The sequence below is a fragment of the Falco naumanni genome, chromosome 6 (assembly GCF_017639655.2).
Source record: "Falco naumanni isolate bFalNau1 chromosome 6, bFalNau1.pat, whole genome shotgun sequence".
Lineage (NCBI taxonomy): Eukaryota > Metazoa > Chordata > Aves > Falconiformes > Falconidae > Falco > Falco naumanni.
Window position 1 is genome coordinate 16696674 of NC_054059.1, and position 20586 is coordinate 16717259.

The 20586-nt window shown below is 38.3% G+C and overlaps 1 protein-coding gene across 7 annotated transcripts in view; it reads left to right on the forward strand.

Moving 5' to 3' along the window:
- The window catches only part of KHDRBS2 (KH RNA binding domain containing, signal transduction associated 2), a 393362-nt gene that overhangs the window by 65501 nt on the left and 307275 nt on the right, over positions 1-20586 (forward strand). For all 7 annotated transcript variants that reach the window (XR_005828603.1, XR_005828605.1, XR_005828602.1 and 4 more), the window contains exon 2: positions 12348-12475. Coding sequence is in view for 2 of the 7 variants with exons in the window: in XM_040599141.1 (XP_040455075.1) it covers positions 12348-12475 (128 nt within the window). In the remaining 5 variants the exon portion in view is untranslated. The remainder of the gene's footprint in view (positions 1-12347; positions 12476-20586) is intronic.

Genomic DNA, 20586 nt, shown 5'->3' on the forward strand with positions numbered 1-20586 from the left:
GAGACAATACAATAAAATCTCTGTAGCAGATTATTGAAATATCTTAAATTTCAGTCATTTTCTCCACTTCAGCTTCTTCGGTTTTCACTGCGCATTTATAAGTGTGTGAATTTATGTTGTTGTGTAAACCATTTGTTTTTAGATTTTGCTGACAGTTTCTTGTGAAGAGGCAGTACAGGGAGGGTGGTGATCTCTTCGTGTACATTACTGATCCTCTCGAGCAAAGATCTCTTTGCAGACTTCCAAGTGGAGGTTCAGAGCAAAGATGTGCTTTCCAGTGGGTTTCTGAGTAGAGGGTTACATACCTGCTGTTAGATATCTCGGGTTTAGTCCTCCAGTTAAAATCCCAATTTATCCAAAAGCTATTATTTGTATTTATTGCTCTCCGTCTGAAATAAGGTAAATTAAAACGTACCACAGAAGCAGATCAGTAATCTTCTATTGTGACAGGAAACAGTGTCATCTTTTGGATGAGTTGTGAAATCCTGGTAACTTTTAGTGAATCTCTGAACATTATTAAATTTGGCATTTGCCAGAAACAAACTTAATGTGTATGTTGGCTATATAGTATTAGTGAGCACATGAATGCAACTTTTCTGTAAATGAACTCTTTTGTGATGAATCAGCAAATGTTTAAGAAGTAATTTCATTGTAGAGAGGTAGATATGATATATATATATATACACACACACATATGATTGTATATACCAGGCACTGAATCCTTGGTTTTCTTCTTTCATGCTTTTTTACCAATTATGATTAAAAAGTATATTTATTTTTTATATAACTATTCATTATATGAGTGTGTGTACACACACTGAGTGTTCTCTTGTCTGTATAGCAGTTAGAGCCAATCTTTTCTATTTGCTGACAGGAGCAAACATTAAGTAGTAAAGGTCATATTCCGAGACACTCTAAATCTCTTCCACCTCTCAGCAATTCCTTGCATTTACTTGGGGTTTCATCATCTCTTCCCCAGTGAATTTCAGTTTTCCTGTCATTCTTTCAGATGCAGTTGACTTTCTGAGCCCAAGATCTGAAATCACATACTAAATGGAAACTACTGTTTTTAAGGTTTGTAGACGCCTTTCAGATACTTTGACAACTGTGTGAGCAGAGGTTATTAGCTCATTAGTTGCAGTGCTAACTGGAAAACCAAGAGAGGTCAGTGAGAAGCCTGAACTCTACGCAAAATTTTGTACTGGTTCTTAATTTCAGTAAGAGGCATCTTTTCATCATTTTCTATATTGTGCACATCCAGATGTCAGTCTTACTCTGTAGCTGTTCTACCTCACAGTACAGAAAAAAAACCCAAAAGCCAGGCCTGAGCTGGGAGTGGGGGGGAAGGGCAAAAAAGCCAGCAAATCTGCTGTTCTCTCTCTCTTTCTCTGAGGAGAGACTAGCAGACATTTTTATCATTAATAAGTTCTAGGACTGAAGAGGGAAAAAGAAAGCATTTCTTCCTTTCCAGAAACTGTGGAGAGATAGAAAAGCTTCTTTTTTTGCTAGCTGCTGCAGCTAGGCAGAGCCACCCTCTCAAAAATACCATCGGCTTTCAGGTAGTCAGGGATAGGTAATGAATATCGCACTGGGGGACTTACCCGTGACTTCATTGATCGATTCATCTTTCACCCCTACTTATCTGTTCCACACCATACAATATGTAGCACAGCACTGATGTTTGTGGATTAATCCAGGAGAGTGCTTCAGTATGTCTTAAAGTGCTGTGTCAAATGGACTTTAACACAGTAGAAGCTACAAAAATCTTTGTTGACAAAGAACTACTTTCTTTTTCTTACACATTGTAGCCACACAGTTTTCTAGGGTGCTAAATTCAAGGACTCTTAGAGAGATGTTCAGAAAGAAATACACTCTTGTTATTTTTGGTAGGTTTTGCTTGCTTTTTTTTTTTTTATGAGTAAATCTTCATGTTGTGTACTTTTTATGAGTAGTTTCTTTCTCAGATGAAAGAAAACCAGGATTAAATAAAAAAAAATATATATCAGCAACTTTCAAGTTTGCCTTTCATCTAACTGGAGGCATATTTTTAATACTGTCTAAGCTGCTCTCTGAAGGGAGAACTGTACCAAGTTCAGCTACTTGGTGAACTGCACATCATAGTTCCAGCAATACAACAGCTGACAACACCGAACTTTCATCACAGTCTGTTCAGGCTGACTCCCCAAACAAAGGTAGGTTCGACTTCAAAGGCAGTTTTGAAAGAACCTTTGTCCTTAAAATCTTACCTGGTGGCTTGCTTTCTTTCTAACGATTTTGATAAAAAATATATTTAATCAGTGTTTTAATTGCTCAGTTATTTTAATAACAATTTTCCCAAAACCAATTAAAAAATATGTCTTATAGCTAATATTGCTGTGACTCCTTAGTTTTACCAGCAACGGTATTTACTAGGCATCCCTGATCTTTCCTTTATACTGCGTGTGCTGATGCTGACCTTGAATGATTGCTGGGTTTTATTTTTACTGAGGAAAGACTCCACCAGTTTGGTACAGTAAGTTTCATCATAAATACTAATATTTTCATGATTACCGTTGGTATATATCTAGAATTATATGGAATAGTGTTTTGAGGAACTGCTTGGCAAACAGGCTTAAAATTCTCCCTAGAAAGCTGTGTGTCTCAGCAGATGATGTTCATAAATTTAGTAAGAACTGGTATTTCCGCTTGAGAACTTTTCTAGTTATCTAACACTGTTAATATTCTTTTTATAGCTGTTCTGATCTATATCGATCTAGCTATAGATTAGTAGATAGTTACATTAGGTAATTGTTTTTCTACCAGTGCTATAATTTGGGGACTAAACAACTCCTTGGCATACCTCTGCGAGTTGCTGAGAGCTCTGCAGGTAGAGTCAAAATAATAAGTAGGCAGTAAAAATCAGTTGCTTATATAGAGAGGAGGTTAGGAAATTGGAGTTCAATTTTACTCAGTCTTTGCTCGCTTTCATTTTCTTTTTTTTTTCCTTGTTAATTCTCTTCGTTTTTTAGTAACAAATATGAAGTTCTTTAGATCTTTAATTTATTTTCTACCTATATTATTACATTTTGTTAGAAAAGTTTCCTAAAGAAACAGAGTTTATGCAGTCATGCTGTTATGTCCTTTTGTAACTTTATCTGCAGTAACATTTAAATTTTTTTTATATAAATTCAAGCAAATTTAATAGACGAGTATAGAATTGAAAGGTATTGCATTTATATTATTGTAGGAGAGTTCAGGTGTGAAGGGGACCTCAGGAGGTCTCTAGTCCACCTGCCTGCTCAAAGCAGGGCCAGCTATGGGGTCAGACTGGATCATTCAGAGTTTTATCCTACGAAAGAGATGGTACAACATCTCTGCACAACCTGCAGCACTGCTGGGCTGTCCTCACAGTGAGAAAGATTTTATACGCAGTCCAAACCTTTCTTGATTCCCCTTTTCCTTGTTGTCTCTCATCCCTCTTACACACCTATGTGAATGTGTTCCCATAGGCACCGGGAGCTGCTGTTCGGTGCCCCAAAGCTGTCTCTAAAACACAGTAAACAGGTCCAGTGCCCTCAGCCTCTCCTCACAGGGCATGTGTTGTAGCCCCAGACATCTTGGGTGGCCTTTGCTGAACTCACTTCACTTTATCAATGTCTTTCCTGTGCTGGGGAAGAGGGAGGCAAATCTGGACCCAGCGTTCTAGGTACAGTCTAATGGGTATTGACTAAAGGGTACGGTCACTTCCCTACGTTTCCTCTATGTTTTGTAAAATAGGCCACTTGATAGAGGATAGTGGTCATTAGGTCCAACAATAAAAAAAGCTTGCAGTATGAACGAAACTTTTAACAGGCACTGCATTTTTAGAGGTGTTGGACTTGAAAAGACCAACACACATTCAGTAGGACATCTTGCCTTATGAGACATCATGGAATCTAATCATAAGAAAAAAAAAATGTGTAAAAGACTTCATTTTATCAATATGGATGTTTTCAGTAGTTTCACAATGTAATTGCATGTTGTATGTAAAAGTAATTTTTTGTTTGTTTTCAATCTGTGACATGAAAAATTGATGCTTTCCCCTCCTGAGAAACAGTGAATACCCATTTTCTGTTCCTTCTCATGCCGTTCCTGATTTTACAAGTCTCTCTTATTGCTTTTTGACTTGTCTTGTAGAATTTTTCCCAACGTTTTCTTGCTTGAGAGCCACAGTAGTTCAGCTTGAGTTAATACATTTACAAAGCTTCTGGTGATTTTGAGTGTAGACCAATTCATATCTGTCTACAACTGATAACATAGACATGCAGATTTGACCCAGTTTTCTTACAGGTATTAAATTTATCACTGGCTGAGGTATCGCCTTACTTGGGTCTGTTGTAATAGGAATTACTCCTTTATTCTCCCTGAATCATCTCTCCTAGCTGTGTGTGTTAAAAAAGTATGTGTACATATAGTGGAGGAATGTTGTTAAAAGATGCATGTGTTTATGGGTGAATGCAGTGAGCAATGGGCTAGGTTTTCAGAGCTGGTGGCTGACTGTACTGTCTTAATAACCCCTCCCAACTCCTATTAGACACTCTTTTTACTTTTAAATTACCTATCCTTAGGGGTTTGGATTTTTTTTTTCATGAATAGAAACCTCTTAGGATCTTCCTTTCTCATGAATTAACTTTAACTTGTCCAACTTTTTGTTGAGCCGTCTGCTACTGTTTTTTTGTTGTTGTTATTGTGGGTTTTTTTATTCTAAAATCCAATTGCCCTGCTTTCAATTAAAACTGCAACACCTTAGAAAATGAGACTTCATGTATATTTTTAGTATTTGCTGTTTTAAAAATGTGATGGGATTTTGTGTGATTTCATCGTCATTGTAGATATTCAGGGTTCCAACTATATAGTTTTTAAATGATCTTATATTAAAAAAGCTCTGTTTAAAATGGAAGTATTGGTGCTTTAGCAATTGTTTAGGGTTTTTGTTTTTTTTTTACTGGCATTGGCTCATTCTTTCTCTTGCAGTTCAAACATTCTTCCATTCACCTGCAGAAAAAGTGTGCTTCTCAGAGTACTGGATAACCTTGCTATGCATAATACTACATACAAGCAAGAGGCTGGTGATATTGCCATTTTGGAAATCACTTCCATTAATGGAAACATATAATTCTTTAAAAGAGCCTGAGCTTGTAACCGCAGCTCATGTTTCTTTAATGAAGTAATGCCAGTACTGCAAATACAAGAATGAAAAAAGCCAGATAGGTAAGGTGCAAGGTAGGCTTGCAGAATTCCTTTAAGTGGGAGGCAAATGTTGACAGCAGAAAGGGATGTGTAGATTTCATTTTTTGGTAGGTTGGACAGGCTGACAAGAACAACATTATTTTTTGATGAGTTTTGACATGACTCTTAAGTGTAGCAAAAGTCTGTTTTTACTGTGGGATGCCTAATTTTAATGGAAAAACTATATTCATGACAGAAGTTTTGTAATAGCTGTCACGTACTTTGAAGCGAACTATAATTAACATCATTTTTATTGGCACTGTAAGAATAAAGGAGATAGTTTTGAAAAAGTAAGAGCTACTCACTCAGCTATTCCATTTTATGCTAAATCAGTGAAGAGAATGAAAAAGAAGCTATTCCCCTCAAAAAAATTATAAATGAGCTGACAGTATTTCCAGAATTTTACAGCTCAAAGTCTGGGGAGAGCTGAAGATCAATTTTCGTAGGGAAGAGTATCTCTGAAAAGAAATGCCTTTAGTCTCTGACACTTGTCTAGTGGTGACCTCTTTTGCGTGACTGTGATATGCATGTTCTCTTCCAATTAAGAGGGATGAGATACATGTGTATTATCCAGAAGCAAGTGCAATAGTACTATGTTACTGATGAAAGGAGAGAATGAAGTGTGCTTGGGGATTGACAGGTGCTTTTGGAGGTATTTAATATCACTCCGTCTCCCTGCTTTAATTCAGTTAGCTTAGAGCAAAAGTGGGTGGAAAATGTTATGAAGTCTCTTCTCAAGGAATGCTTTCTTTTATCTATTTACCTGAGATCAGTGCTGTCAAAAATGTACTCTTGAGTTCCTTGTGTTTGTCCTCTCTGGAGGAATGCTGCTGATTATGGACTTTTTTTCCTACTGTTTCCAAAATCCTACACTAACTTTGGCTTTCATTAAACACAAAATGCATAATGGTTGCATTCATAAAAATAAACATGTAGCTTTAAAATCTAAAGATATTGGTTATGTTTTCATAGCGTGCATTTACATGTGACCGTAGTTTTCCCAGCTGGTTGGCAGGTCACAATTTATGACTAGTGCAGTTTGCTGCACATCAGTACCATGAACCAGGAAATCAGCGGCTTAATCCTGATCAGAATTCCTTCATGGCAGTGTCCTTCTGTTAGTGGTCCTAGTCATGGAGTGACAGAAGCAGCGTACAGAACTATAAAGGATGACTGAAGTTAAATACAAAAATTCAATACAGTTTGTCTTGGTCCAGTAATTAATTTACTGTATCACCTCTGTCTTTTGAGAAAGCTTCTCTTCCCAACAGTCTTACTTGAAAGTAACAGTTCTGGGTACTGTTTTTCATTGTTTTTCAGTGACTTTGGTAGTCTTTGGGTGCAGTCTGAAGAGTCTGTAGCGCATATATATATATATATATATATGCATTCTCTATAAAGGTTTTGGGGGTTACTTTTAAAGTGTCTAAGGAGGAAGGAGAAGAAAAGCTTTTTAGAGGCTTGCTACCAGCATTAACTTTGGACTCGCATTATAGGCAGTTCCTTTGCTGTAGAGCAGAATAAACGTAAATCAAATTCATTTATCACTGCTACCTTGTGAGAAGAGTAGTAAGTAACACAAAGAGTTATTTTAGGGGCTATTTGGGGTAAACTGTGATAAAACAGGTGCTGTGGAAGGACAAGAAGTTTTCTAATAAGCTGTTGGTGGTGTTGGTACCAGGGCAGAAAGGAGAAAAAGTGATACAACCTTCAGCTGATCATACTGTGTAAATGCAGTGTAACAAGAAAAGGCACACCCATATACACAGTGTCCAGTACAACATTTTATAGACAAGTGTAACAAAACAGCATGAGAAAACCAGCACTCAAGTTTCTATACAGTTATCATCATAACCTTAAAACGCCTTGGAAGAGTCTCTTTAGATTTTCAGACATGATTTATAATGGAGAATAGATCCTTGACCTCAAGCTTTATAGTTGGATTAGACATTATTTTTGAAATTTTTAGTAGGAGCAATTTTGGTGTAAAGTATTATTATTTCTGAGATGAGTAGCAGGGCATACAGTAGCACTGTGCTTGGTAGAGTGTACTATCAGTCTCTGTGCCTGGCAGGTCTGTGGGACCTCTGTGGGGATCGGCTCCTTGTCGCCTGCTGTTCCCTGGAGGAAACCCTGCCTCCCTGCCTATAGCACTGTCTTCTCCCAGAATAAGCTGGGACTTGCCATTCAGGGCCTGGATCTTGTCCCTCATCAAAATCCCTCCTGCTCCTCCTCCTCCTCCACCACCACCTCCTCCTCCTCCTCCTCCTCCTTTGCTGCTCTTGCTGTGTTCGGTGCCAAGCACTGCGGGACCTCCATGGGGATCGGCTCCTCATCACCCGCCGTTCCCAGGAGAAAACCTGGCCTCCCCGCTGATGGCACTGTCTTCTCCCAGAATAAACTGTGACTTGCCATTGAGGGTTTGGATCTTGTCTCTCATCATGATCCCTCCTCCTCCTTTGCTGCTCTTGCTGTGTTTGGCGCCAGGTGCTGCGGGACCTCCGTGGGGATCGGCTCCTTGTTTGCTGTTCCCTGGAGGAAACCCATCCTCTCTGCTGATGGTACTCATTCCTTCCTGAGAAGGCCAGGACATCTTGTTCAGGCCTTGAAGCTTGGGCCTCATCATAAGCAGTGTCCTGAGCCCTGCTCTGCTGCTGCCACCTGCTGCTCGAGGGGTCGTGGCTCTGGGTGTGCTGAACCCTGCTGTGGCCATCGTGGTGCCACCTTGGGAACCTGTTTCGGGCCCTGGCACGGCCACCGCCACGGTCTCCACTGGAAGAGCTGTGGTGCTGGTGGCCTGAGGAATGCTGCTGCCCACTTTCCACAAAGTGGACCTGAGACCTCAGAGTGTAGCTGCCAGAGCTGTGATACTGCACGAGGTAGTACATCTCAAGGTTATTGGCTTGCACCCTGCGGTAGATGTACTGGAAGGGGCGGCGGCAGATTGGGCACACAGCATTTCTGCGGGACCACTCCAGTATGCAGGCAAAACAGAAAATGTGGCTGCACTGGTTTATGGAGGCTTCATCGGTAATGGTGTCCTGGCAGATTGTGCACATTATGTCCTCGGATGCAACTGTTGATGCAGCCTGGGGCACCTGGCTGGTGCTGGCAGCGGGGGAAGAGGCAGCCTGGGGCACCTGGCTGGTGCTGGCAGTGGGGGAAGAGGCAGCCTGGGGCACCTGGCTGGTGCTGGCAGTGGGGGAAGAGGTGCTGTCTTCTGCCAAGTCCTCATCCAATGCCATTTCGCACTGGAGATGCAACCTGCAGGAAGCAGTAAAGTTGTAGAAGTTGAGTGCTGAAGAGTTGCCTGTTCTGCCTCAGCACTGTGCTTGTGCTGACACAAATGCCAGGGGCCATTCTAGGGCAGATAAGTGACATTTAGTGACATCTGTATGTGTTCCTGCTCTCAGGGCAGAGTGGCAACTGACCTTTCCAACAGGTGCAGGTAGGAACTGGGAAGGCAGGAAAGAGGTTCCTGGCCTCTTGGCAACAGCAGCCAGGTCCTGGGTGCACAGCAGATTGGGACCAGTGCCCCAGGCCCCGCTGGTGTCCCTGTCCAGCAAATCCTCTCTGTATCATCAGAAGGGAGCCCACAGGATCGGGGTCCCTTGTCCTCCCGCTGTCCCTGACAGATGAGGACAGCAACTGTGTCCCTTCAGGGCTGCGCCCCACCCCAAAAGAATGGATTTCATGGAGGTCACAGTGGCACCTTGGTGACATCACAGAGCTTTAGGAGACCCAGAAGACAGAAGCCCTGGCCTTGTGGAACGATAGTTTCCAAGACAGCTTATCTCACAAGACTTCCCCTCTGTGAAGCAGAATCTCATTGCTATATTGTTCATATAAATTTGAACACCGGGTTTCATATCTGACACTACATTCTGGTTTAGAAATGAACCATCTCAAGGCATTTCTTACTTCTGGGCTGACTTTGCAGGTCAAGGGAGGTGATCCTTCCAGTGCTTAGCACTGGTGTGGCCACACCTGGAGTACTGTGTCCAGTGCCGAGTTCCCCAGCACAAGAGAGAGATGGACATACTGGAGAAAGTCCAACAAAGGTCCACAAGGATGGTGAAGGGACTGGAACATCCCTCCTGTGAGGAAGGGCTGAGAGAGCTGTCCCCAGGCTGTTTAGCCTGGAGAAGAGAATACTTCAGAGGGGAACTTTTTCAGTGTGTATCAATAGCTGAAGGGAAGATGCAAAAGTTCCAGGTACTTTTCAGTGGTGTGCAGTGGCAACAGGCACAAACTGAAACACAGGAGCCTCACTATGAACACGAAGGAAAACCTTTTATTTTTTTTTTTTTTACTGTGAAGGTTGGCTGGGCACTGGCTCAGGTTGCCCAGAGATCTTATGGAGTCCCCTCCTTGGAGACACTCGGAAGTTGCCTGGCTGTAATCCTGGGCCCCTATCTAGGTGGCTCTGCTTGAGCGGGGGGGTTGGACCAGATGACCTCTGGAGATCCCTTCCCACCTCAGCAATTCTGTGATTCTGTAACTCAAAACACAGCCATGAAAGCTGGGAAAGCATATCTGCGTTGCCTGATGTAGGAAGATTTGTAAGTTTCTAAATCCTGTGAAAATTCAGGTTTGCCTCATGAGAATCTAGCATCCATGAGGCCATCACCTCACATTGGACTGAAGCCAGTTAGAAGTGCACAGGGTAGATCTGGAAACTCTTGTTTACATACTAGTGATGTCAGAAAAGCCCAGCTGAAGTAGTCTTTTGTTAACTTGATCAAAGACACCACTTTTGTTCCAGACCTTTCAGGTACTCTCAGTCAAAAAGGAAGCACAAGATTGGGAAGGGGAGAGTCACAAGGGCTAGTGGAAGTTTGGAGGGGGAGCAGTTTGTCCCATGCTTTAGTCCCCCTCCATCTTGCCTACTGACAATGCAGACGTCTAAGTGGCTTCAGTACCTGTCAGGAGAAAGTTTAATAACTTTTTAAGGCAAATAACGTCCTGAGTTGTATCAGAAACGGTGTGGCCAGCAGGACAGGGGCAGTGACTGTCCCCCTGTACTCAGCACTGATGAGGCTGCACCTCAAATCCTGGGTTCAGGTTTGGGCCCTCACTGCAAGAGGGACACTGAGGTGCTGGAGCGTGTCCAGAGAAGGGCAGTGAAGCTGGTGAAGGGGCTGGAGCACAGGTCTTATGGGGAGCAGCTGAGGGAACTGGGGTTGTGTAGCCAGGAAGAAAGGGGGTTGAGGGGAAGGAAGCCTTATCGCTCTCTACAGCTACCTGAAAGGAGGCTGTAGGCAGGTGGGCCGGTCTCTTCTCCCAAATAAGAAGCAACGGGACAAGAGGAAATGGCCTCAAGTTACACAAGAGGAGGTTTAGATTGGACATTAGGAAAAGTTTCTTCACTGAAAAGGTGGTCAATCATTGGAAAAGGCTGCCGAGGGAGGTGGTGGATTCTCCATCCCTGCAGGTATTTAAAACGAGTGTAGATGTGGGGCTTGGCAACATGGTTCAGCGGTGGACTTGGCAGTCCTCAGTTAATGGTTGGATTCAGTGATTTTAAGTCTTTTCCAATGTAAAAATGATTCTGTGATTCTTTTTAAATACATGTTATAAAATAGATACCATTTCCCCACTTGCCTTTGAGAATTATCTTACTAGTGTTCTCAATGCATGTTGAGAAATTCCTTCCTTTGTTTCATTGCAATGCTTACTGCACTTGCAACACCTTTCCCTCTTGTTCATCTTTTGTCTGTCCCCTCTGCACCCCCATAGCACAAATCTTTGTATAATTACATTGGAGCTATTTAAAAAAACCCCAACTTTCTAGTTATTAAACCTGCCTGATGTAAGTATTCTACTACAGAATATTGCTTTGTAAGCTTGTGTTTCGTTGATGCTTGCTGCTTTCCAGATGATTTTCCCAGGTATATTAAGGTATTTTATAAAAAAGAAACTTGTCCTCCTAATGCTTTTAGTAATCATTAAGATAACTGTTTAATTCTAAATTAAAGAAGGTGTATCCTATCTGAGTTTTTAGGTGTGTTCTCGAGAGGTTTCAAGAATTTAGAACAGTGGCATTCAAGATATCTCTGCTAGTGGATGCTTTAAATAAACTAATCTAGAACAGGCAGCGTAAACATTTAGTAAGAAATTGTGACGTGGTCCTGTTCTCTTGCATATAATTTTCCTTTACGCTTTTAAGTCAAAGAAACTTGTATATGTTACAGATTGCTGTTGCTGTGTTACTTTTCTCCATGCTTGCTTTCTGGGCCTTGAAACTGCATATTTCTCAGACTCATACCTGTCACTTTTCACCTATGATTAAATTATAATTAACTCATTATAAGCATTGCCATTTTCTTTGCTGTCTATGATGCTGTTGCAAATGCAGCTTTCTCATAGTACAGCTACTATGAAGAAGCTCACAGGTACCATATTAGGAGTTCTTTGCAGGGTAATAAAATCAATTATTTGTTATTATCCATTGCTTATAGAGCTTTAGGGAATAAAACCCTCAAAACTATTCACCTCGAATATATTTTGGGGTTGTTTTTGTAAATTCTGTTGAATGTTCTACGTACCATCAATATTTTATATATATAATGATTACTTACTGCGTTTCTTTAATGAAGAATCTTTTTGTGCAGGAGTGAATTTGATTTCTTATTTTACGTAACCTTTAAATAATTCAGAAGCATTTGAATGGAAACTAACAACAAGACGTTTCTTCACTTTTTGTGCTACTCTTACTGAAAGTTAGCTATTGCAATTACAATCTGACTTAATTCTGGCAGGTCACATGTACAAAAAAGCATCAAGCTGTGATGATGTGATCCTCTTTAAAAGACTGATAGATGGATTTGAAAGCCTCATCTGTTCCTTCTCCCACTGAGGCCATTTGGCTTCAGTTTCAGCTGGGAAGAATTAGTTGAGTAAAACCTGTGGGCTGTCACCTCTGTCTTCTCAGCACTGGTGACAGTCCAGGTTTTTTCAAAGACAACAGTAGATGTCATATGACTGCAGACAACAGAGGTGTGTTCAGTGCACAGTCTGTATTATAATGTTTAATTTTAAGGTTTCTGAGGATGACAGATGCCATGCCATTGATGACTCTCTCTTTTAATATTTTTCAGAAATTGAAAAATTTCAGGGTTCTGAAGGCAAGAAGGAAGATGAAGAAAAGAAGTATCTTGATGTTATCAGCAACAAAAATATAAAGCTGTCAGAAAGAGTTCTGATCCCTGTCAAACAATATCCAAAGGTACTGTAAATGTAGTCTAACTCTTGTTTAATCTTACTTAACAGCGAAACAAAAGTCATACACAACCATTTTTATTGACTCTTAGCATTCAGACTTCACCATATAAAAAACCCACCAACAAAACACACAAAACCCCAACAGCTAGAAATGATGCTCCTATTTGAATATACCTGTTATTAGCTTAGTTATTGTACGTTTTAACTTCTGTCTCAGGGCCTTTCAGAACAGCTATTGAAGTGAATGAGATTTTTTTTTTTTTAACTTTACGTAGGTTTTGTAGCCGGTTCTTAAACAAATTGTTTAGATGTTTTCATATAGTTTCTTTTTTCACATGTACTATCTTTTTGAAAATAAAAGAACAGTTAACAAAAAAGTATTTTAGTAGAATAAAGAGAAAATGTTTCAGTAACTCTGAAAAATCAATTTAAGTGTCTTGTAGCTTCCTCATACTGGAGTTGGGGGATTTTCTCTGGTGTAATACATTTTAAATGATAAAGTAGCAGGATTACTGCAAGCTATGACTCTGAGAATATGTATTTCTGTTTATAAAGTTCAAATGTCTTTCCACCACTTACTTTCTTCATTTTAGGTCTTGTTCTCCTTGCTGCTACGTGCTATGATTAAAAAAAGCTTTTTTTATTCTTGCAAGAGAGCCCCAAATTCAGCTATTTGTCTAAAGTTTTAGTTTTTATTTTACATAGAAGAAGGGGATATTGTTTTGGGTTTTTTTTGGTGTACAATGTTGTATTTTACGTAAGCAGTTGTTACATTAGTATTCAAAGTGAAATGGTAAACATCTCCATTTATCTCTAGCATTATCTTTTTCTTGATGATTTATTATTATGTGCTATTTGATTCACCAAATCAGTGATCACACTTTCAGCTTTTTGCTTTATATTTTCATCAGTGCCAGCAGTAAATTACAATGGGTAAAAAGCCTATAAAACAATACCAAAGGTGTAAAAAAGGAGATTCAGTGATTCCAGCTGACATTTACCTCTTGACTAGTGAATATATAATTGTGATAATGTAATCATCCAAATGGTAAAGACCTTGGAAATGCACACAGTGCTATAAGGAAATATTTTCTTGCTGCATAGCCTGGGGTGGTTTGAGTAGATTTGATGTATTCTGTGCAAATGCTATAGGTGACTTGAAGTTCTTAATAAGAATGTAATAGTGCTCTAACGTTATAAAAGCAATGTGATAATTATTCATAATACTAGTTGATGAAGATTGTAGAATGAAAGATAAACTATTTAGAAGATAAATGCAATAATCTTTCCAATATAGTGCCTGAATATGATTAAATTAACCTTCATTTATTTTAATGAGCTTGTTATATGAATGAGTGCTAAAAGGTATAAAGCATTTATACAGATTTTTAGCAGTGAAAAAAAATCGGTATAGTATAGATGAAATACTTATTCAGTAATGCAAAACACACTCTTGGAAAGCTTCTGTAGTTGATTTGCTAGCAATATTTCATGCTTGGCATGGAATTATCCCCAGGACTGCAAGTTTCCTCCTAACATCTAGTAACCATCCTTCAAGCATTGTATTTGCCATTTCTATCAAACTGCTGATTGCTGTGGTCTATTGTCTTCTCTTTTCTTGATGAATTGTATGCATTAGGATAATCAAAATCAACACACAGTGGTTGCTTCAGATTGCTTTATAAATAACCCAAAAAAGTAGAAATTGGGTAAAAAAATCCATTAATTTTATGTATTTAGTAGAATTTGGTAAAAGAGCAGTTGATCAGACCTGTACTTACGAGCAGTTTAAAGAATTACTGTATGATTTCACCTGAGAAGCATTTATATTTGAAAGAACATTGCTTGAAAGTATTCATTCATTTTTTCCCTAAAAAGCTTTTTTGGTCAGTGCTGGGTGAGCAGGGTTGTATAAAATCTGAAGAAGGTGTCCAGGAGTGTAAAATTTCAGAAGAATATTCTGACTAGTTAAAAAAAAAAAAATATCAAAAAAATCATGTTTTATAGACTGTCTATTTAGTAATGAGATCAATCCATTAAAGACATTTGCTCTTATTTATACTATGTGTAGATATACAAGTTGCTCCAAGGGAACCCTTGGCCTAAACATTTATTATGGGCTGTAGGCTAAACTGCACAGAGGGTAGGTCCCTTCAGTGATAGCTGTAGAGTCAGAAGCAGCATTTTAAGGTTTGAGCAAACGTTGGCACAAAAGGCTTCTAGTGGCTAAATAGCTCCTGAAGTTGCAGAATAAGCATTATAAATTTGTGTCTACTCAAGTGTCTACAGTCTGAATTCTGAAATTGCTGGTGCAGACAACAGGAAAATAAAATCAAAGGCTGTGATTAGCAATAGCTATCTCATGTTACCACCTCTGTTGCAAAGATAAAGGCCTCTCTCTTCTTCTGTAAAATAAATATCTAAGGAGATAAGGATGTTTCTTGATAGTTCAGCAGTGATCTTTTCAGAGATTAATTATTTTAAATCTCAGCAGCCCAAATAAAAACTGTGTAATTTACACAGATTTCTTTATGCAGCAGATCTTTTTAATGACCTCAAAATTTCTTCTGAAACAGTGATGCAGTGTCTTGTGCTTGTTGACCCTTGTTCCTGTACCATAGTGCCATTTTTTTACTTCATGACATGTGAATTCCAGTTAATGCAGACTAACAAAAATACTCAGAAGAATATTTGTTACAGACTTTTCCATTTTCCAGCTTTTGTAGTTCATAGAATCATTTAGGTTGGGAAAGACCTTTGAGATCATCAAGTCCAACCATTAACTGAGGACTGCCAAGTCCACCGCTGAACCATGTTGCCAAGCCCCACATCTACACTCGTTTTAAATACCTGCAGGGATGGAGAATCCACCACCTCCCTCGGCAGCCTTTTCCAATGATTGACCACCTTTTCAGTGAAGAAACTTTTCCTAATGTCCAATCTAAACATCCTCTTGTGTAACTTGAGGCCGTTTCCTCTTGTCCTGTTGCTTCTTATTTGGGAGAAGAGACCGGCCCACCTGCCTACAGCCTCCTTTCAGGTAGCTGTAGAGAGCAATAAGGTTTCCTTCCCCTCAACCCCCTTTCTTCCTGGCTACACAACCCCAGTTCCCTCAGCTGCTCCTCATCGGACTTTTTCTCTAGACCCTTCACCAGCTTCACTGCCCTTCTCTGGACACGCTCCAGCACCTCAGTGTCCCTCTTGCAGTGAGGGCCCAAACCTGAACCCAGGATTTGAGGTGCAGCCTCATCAGTGCTGAGTACAGGGGGATGATCGCTTCCTTAGTCTCACTGCCCACACTGTTTCTGGTACAAGCCAGGATGCTCTTGGCCTTCTTGCCCACCTGGGCCACTGCTGGCTCATGTTCAACTGGCTGTCAACAAACATTCCCAGGTCCTTTTCCTCCAGGTACCTTTCCAGCCACTTTTCCCCAAACATTGCATGATGGTTTTGTGTTGTTCAGTTTCAAACTTGCGAGAAAGTACCCAGGGCTTGTTCGTAAAGATGTTGCCATTTTTCTGTTGAATGTTGTATTTCAAATATATCAGATATGAGAGAGGAGTGGGTTATTAAAAAAAAAAAAAAAGGAAAAAGAAAAAAGCAAACAGAAGTCTGAAATGATCTTATTGCTGAAAAGCAAAAGCCACAGTTTGGAGGCTTAAATAGCAAAATTTCTCATTTGGATGCCAATACCTAGCTGTCAGAGAGTAATGTTACTGTAAGGGCTTAGGGTAAAAACACCCAAACAAGTGTAATTTACAGCTTCAGTTATTGTCATGAAAATTCTTCTGGAAAACTTGGGATTTTTAGTAAGCATTTTCTCTTCAGATGAATTACAAAGAAGAGTTACTTTGGTTTGAGTTTTGAGCTTTGGTTTGGTTTTGACCTCTTCAACTCCCAAAATCACTGTTGTATGTTCAAGATGAAGGAACCCAAGTCAGTTTAAATAGGTTTCATGTTTTCTTTCCAGTTACTCTTCCTGGTAATTAAATTCTTATTTGGTAAAATCTTGGTTTGGTATTTCTTTTCCTCCTGATCTATCAACAGGTAAATTAGTCTAAATCTAATGGACTTGAAATAATAAGGAAAAATTTAAAGTCAGACTGTTGAGTTATTTAATTGTATGACAGTTCACATTCAAGATAAATAATTTCCAGTTTTATTAAATTTCAGTTACGTTGAAATTGCATATTGTGGAAGAAAACCAATCAGCAATTAATTAAAGAAGAAATTTTCCAAGTCACTTAGTTACTAAAGACTCAGAGGTTAAGTGAAGTTGGACTTGATGACACTTGGAAATAATGAACTCTTCTTTTTTCAGTGAGGAACAGAAATCAGAAGAATGTCTTCTGAATAAAAGGCAGTGTTTAATAGTACTCTAATTATATGATTATTGGTTAAAGTCAGTTTTGTCCATAAATTAAAGAAGATAGAATATTTATTATATGAATATGATTATGTAAGTGTAATACTAAATGAAATTAATTACAATTTGCTCTGATGCTAGAGTGAGTCATAGGAAGTTTTAAAACAAAATCTCAGTTTAAGTATGGAATTATATTTGAATTTTCCCTCTACTGGTTTGTTAGATAATGAAAACTATTGAAATATAAGGTACTAGAAGCATGTCCTGCTAACTACCAGGATATGGTGACAAAGATGACAAGCAGGTTGAGTCTTCTGAATGACTTCCATGTTGTAGAGTTGCAAACTGTGAGGCTCTGAGGCTTCTGAGGATGCATTCTAATGAAGTTTCTTCCTTGAGCAAGGGCTCAGCTGATGGGCAATAATGATCTTGTCCAGAAATAAGGTCTGGCGCAGCTTCCTAACTCCTGCTGGCTTCCTCCTGCATATTTAACTACCATATTTGGGGAAAATAAAAAAAGAGATGTAATCCATCCCCTTACCCTTTGAAAGGCTGGCACTCTACTTTAGGGTATGTGTTTCTATGGAAGAGATTTAAGGTCATGTTGATGAATACTGTAATTTAAGTTAAATTCCACGTTCTTGATATTCTTTGTTTTGCCTGTCTCATGACAGTTCTTTGAGTAGTGAATGACTTGACTGAATTTACCTTTCTCATTCTGATTTTTTAAACTTGAGTTATATATAACGTCAGGTTGGAGACACTGTTCTTTAAATTTATTTATTCAGCTAAAATCTTGTATTTTAATCTCAGTGATACATTAAAATAGAATTCACAGGTGATTTCAACAACAAAGTACTGTATTTCTTTTGTATACATTACACCTCAGAGTGACTCCACTAAAAACTTTCTTAGAGGGCATTTGAAACAAATTTTGGGTAAAATAACTATTTGCAGGACAAGAACTTTTTTTGTACCTTTCCTCTTTCTAATAAATATAGCAAAAGTCAGTGGGGTTATTTTCTTTGTTTTAAATAGTCCTCTATGAAATTACAAATAATTCCAATGAGTTTGAACACAAAGACTGTATTAATGAAAGTCCTGTCCAGGTACAAGTAGTAAGACAGCTATCAACACTTGATCAGTCATTTCTCAATTATATCAAGTATGTAATTAATTAAGTAGGTAAAATTCATTGGTGCTCAGTAACTTGAAACATTACCTTTTCACATGTATATAAAATGTATCCTTCCCTTAAAAAGTTAAGAGGCTGTCTATATTAGTATTGCAGAAATTTCTTAGGACAAGAAGATATATATCAACTGAGTTGAGACTTGTTTCTGAAATTTCCCCCATTAACCATTATCCTGGTTAATTACTGTATTTTGTAGTGTGTCAATTCTATGTTAAAAATATACAAGCAGAAAAAAAAAAAGTGAAGTAATTTAGAAGACTCCTAGCTGTGACAGATCAATGATTATTATTCTCCCCAGGAATGAAAAGAAGAAATTACTTTCTTGGTATACTTTTCAGTAGATTTCATACAGTGAAACAAGATGTTTCTGTTCAGTATATTTGGAATGTTAATACAGGTATGAACGTAAAAGAAAAAATAAAATTGATTGTAAGGGAAAGATGTCAAATACTGGTGAAGATATGGTAAGAGAATTGAAAGAAAACGGGCTTTTGTTGTTTTGTATGCTCATCTTTTTTGTGATAACTTGTTTAAGAAAGGAGCATGTTAAGCTGGCTTTGCAAATTTGTTCCTTTGGTACAGTTCCAGAATTTAAGGCTTGTTTAAAATCTTAGCTTTCTCTAGCACATAAAAAAAAAAAAATTTGTTTGCAAGCTTTTCCAGCGCACAGTGTAAGTGAAAATGAGGTTGACTTTGGTAAAATTCTGTCCCTTTTGTGCTTGCCTTCAGCTTAGCTGGATTTCGGCTATTAAGGGATGGGTTATTTTGTTCATTACTTTGGCTTGCTATAACTGTGGATACCCAAAATAGCTGACAAGTCAGAAAAAGAAACTGTATGTATTTATTAAAAAAAAAAACACAACACAACCACACTTTAATATTGCGGTGCATCTTTTACTACTTTAAAGACTCAAATAAAACTAAAAAATATGTCACAGTGCTGAATAATATTTGTTTATATTGGTTTTATATGTCATAAACCCATGACTTCAAGCAAATGACTCATACAAACTCACTGGTGCTAAAGAATCCCTTCTGAAGGGTAAGCTTTCTGTTGTTCTGTCTTTAACATCTAGCTTAGGCAACAAATATGGTGATTTTTCTTTTAATTTAGCATTCTCCTTCTTTTATGTTTTGCTTCTCTCAAACCTGACAGTTGCAATTCTGTTTTCAAAGCACTTGTTGTCATATTAATCGTCTCCCGATGATTTGTGTGTTTAGTTCCCTTTTAAGTAAGAGAGGAAGAAAAAGAGATACAGCGATACATCCATTAGATGGATGGACATGAAAATATGAAATTTCTAAGGAAAATGGGACCTGGGCTGTCAGCTCAGTGAATAGCTGGGACTTCAAACTGTGATTTATATTGCCGTAATGACATAAGGACCTTGTTGATGCATAAGGCAAAAGGAAAATTTGATCTGTCACTCAATCCTGGAGATATTTCAGGAGATTGCAAAAAACCTCTAATATTTTTAATAAAAAAACCCAGAGCTAAGTGTCTAACTGCAGAATAGGACTTTTTACCTGCCCTACCAGCATATTTTTTTCTCACGTGTAAGACAACAAAATCCTTTATACTCTGAAAGGTACTAGAATTTAGACTCCTGACAAACCAAAGATTACGCTTGTTCTGTTTTTCAACTGAATGCTTTAAAAAGAAGCCTGTACAATGAAAGGCAGAAAATTATTAATTTAGATAAAATGTACTGCAGAGAAATTGATGCCGTGAACAGTTCTTTAAATAAAGAATACTTTCTCGTAGATCTTGAAAGATTTCTAACCCTACCAGGTCTTGATGAAGTGACTGAACATACCTCTTGGTAACAAAATAATGCTTTTTATTTTATAAATCTAGGGAAAGGATTCAAACTTCCTTTTTAAGGCCATTTTAATTTTCATGTTCAAGTGTAATTGTCGCCTATAATCTCTGAACGACACAACACCAAGAATAATAGGGGTAAAAATTTATGTGGTGTGTTTAATCTGGAATTTAATAGTACTTGATGCTTTACTTAAATTCTTGGTTTCTGGAGTCACTGGTATACAGAAAACTATTACAGAAAATTTACATCAAGTGATTAGTACATAAGGTTCAGAAAAATCTCTAGGAAAGGTACGTAAATAAAAATAATTCAGTGATGAAAGACCAAGCCCTAATTATTCCAAAAGGTGTCTTTGAGCTTTATACTATTTCTTTTTTGCTTTATACCAAATTTCCTATTAATCTATATTTTCCATTTTCATTAATTTTATTTCAAATGCAATAACAGAAATATTTCAAAATTCAAATTACAGTTCTTCAGTATTGATTTCTTTGCTACAAATAAATAGCTGTTTGTTACCAAGGCATTTGCTTTAATTCACTTCTCTATGAAATGTCCAACTAATTCTGAAAAGTGAAATCAAGTGTGTGAACACCTGAATAGAAAAAAAAGTGTAAAGGCAGTTATCTTCATTTTTTCCCTCTCTGTATCTTCCTGTATCCCAACTGAAGACAAAAGGCAAACTCACTCAAACCTCAAAACCCCATTCTACCTCTCTGAAACTTTCG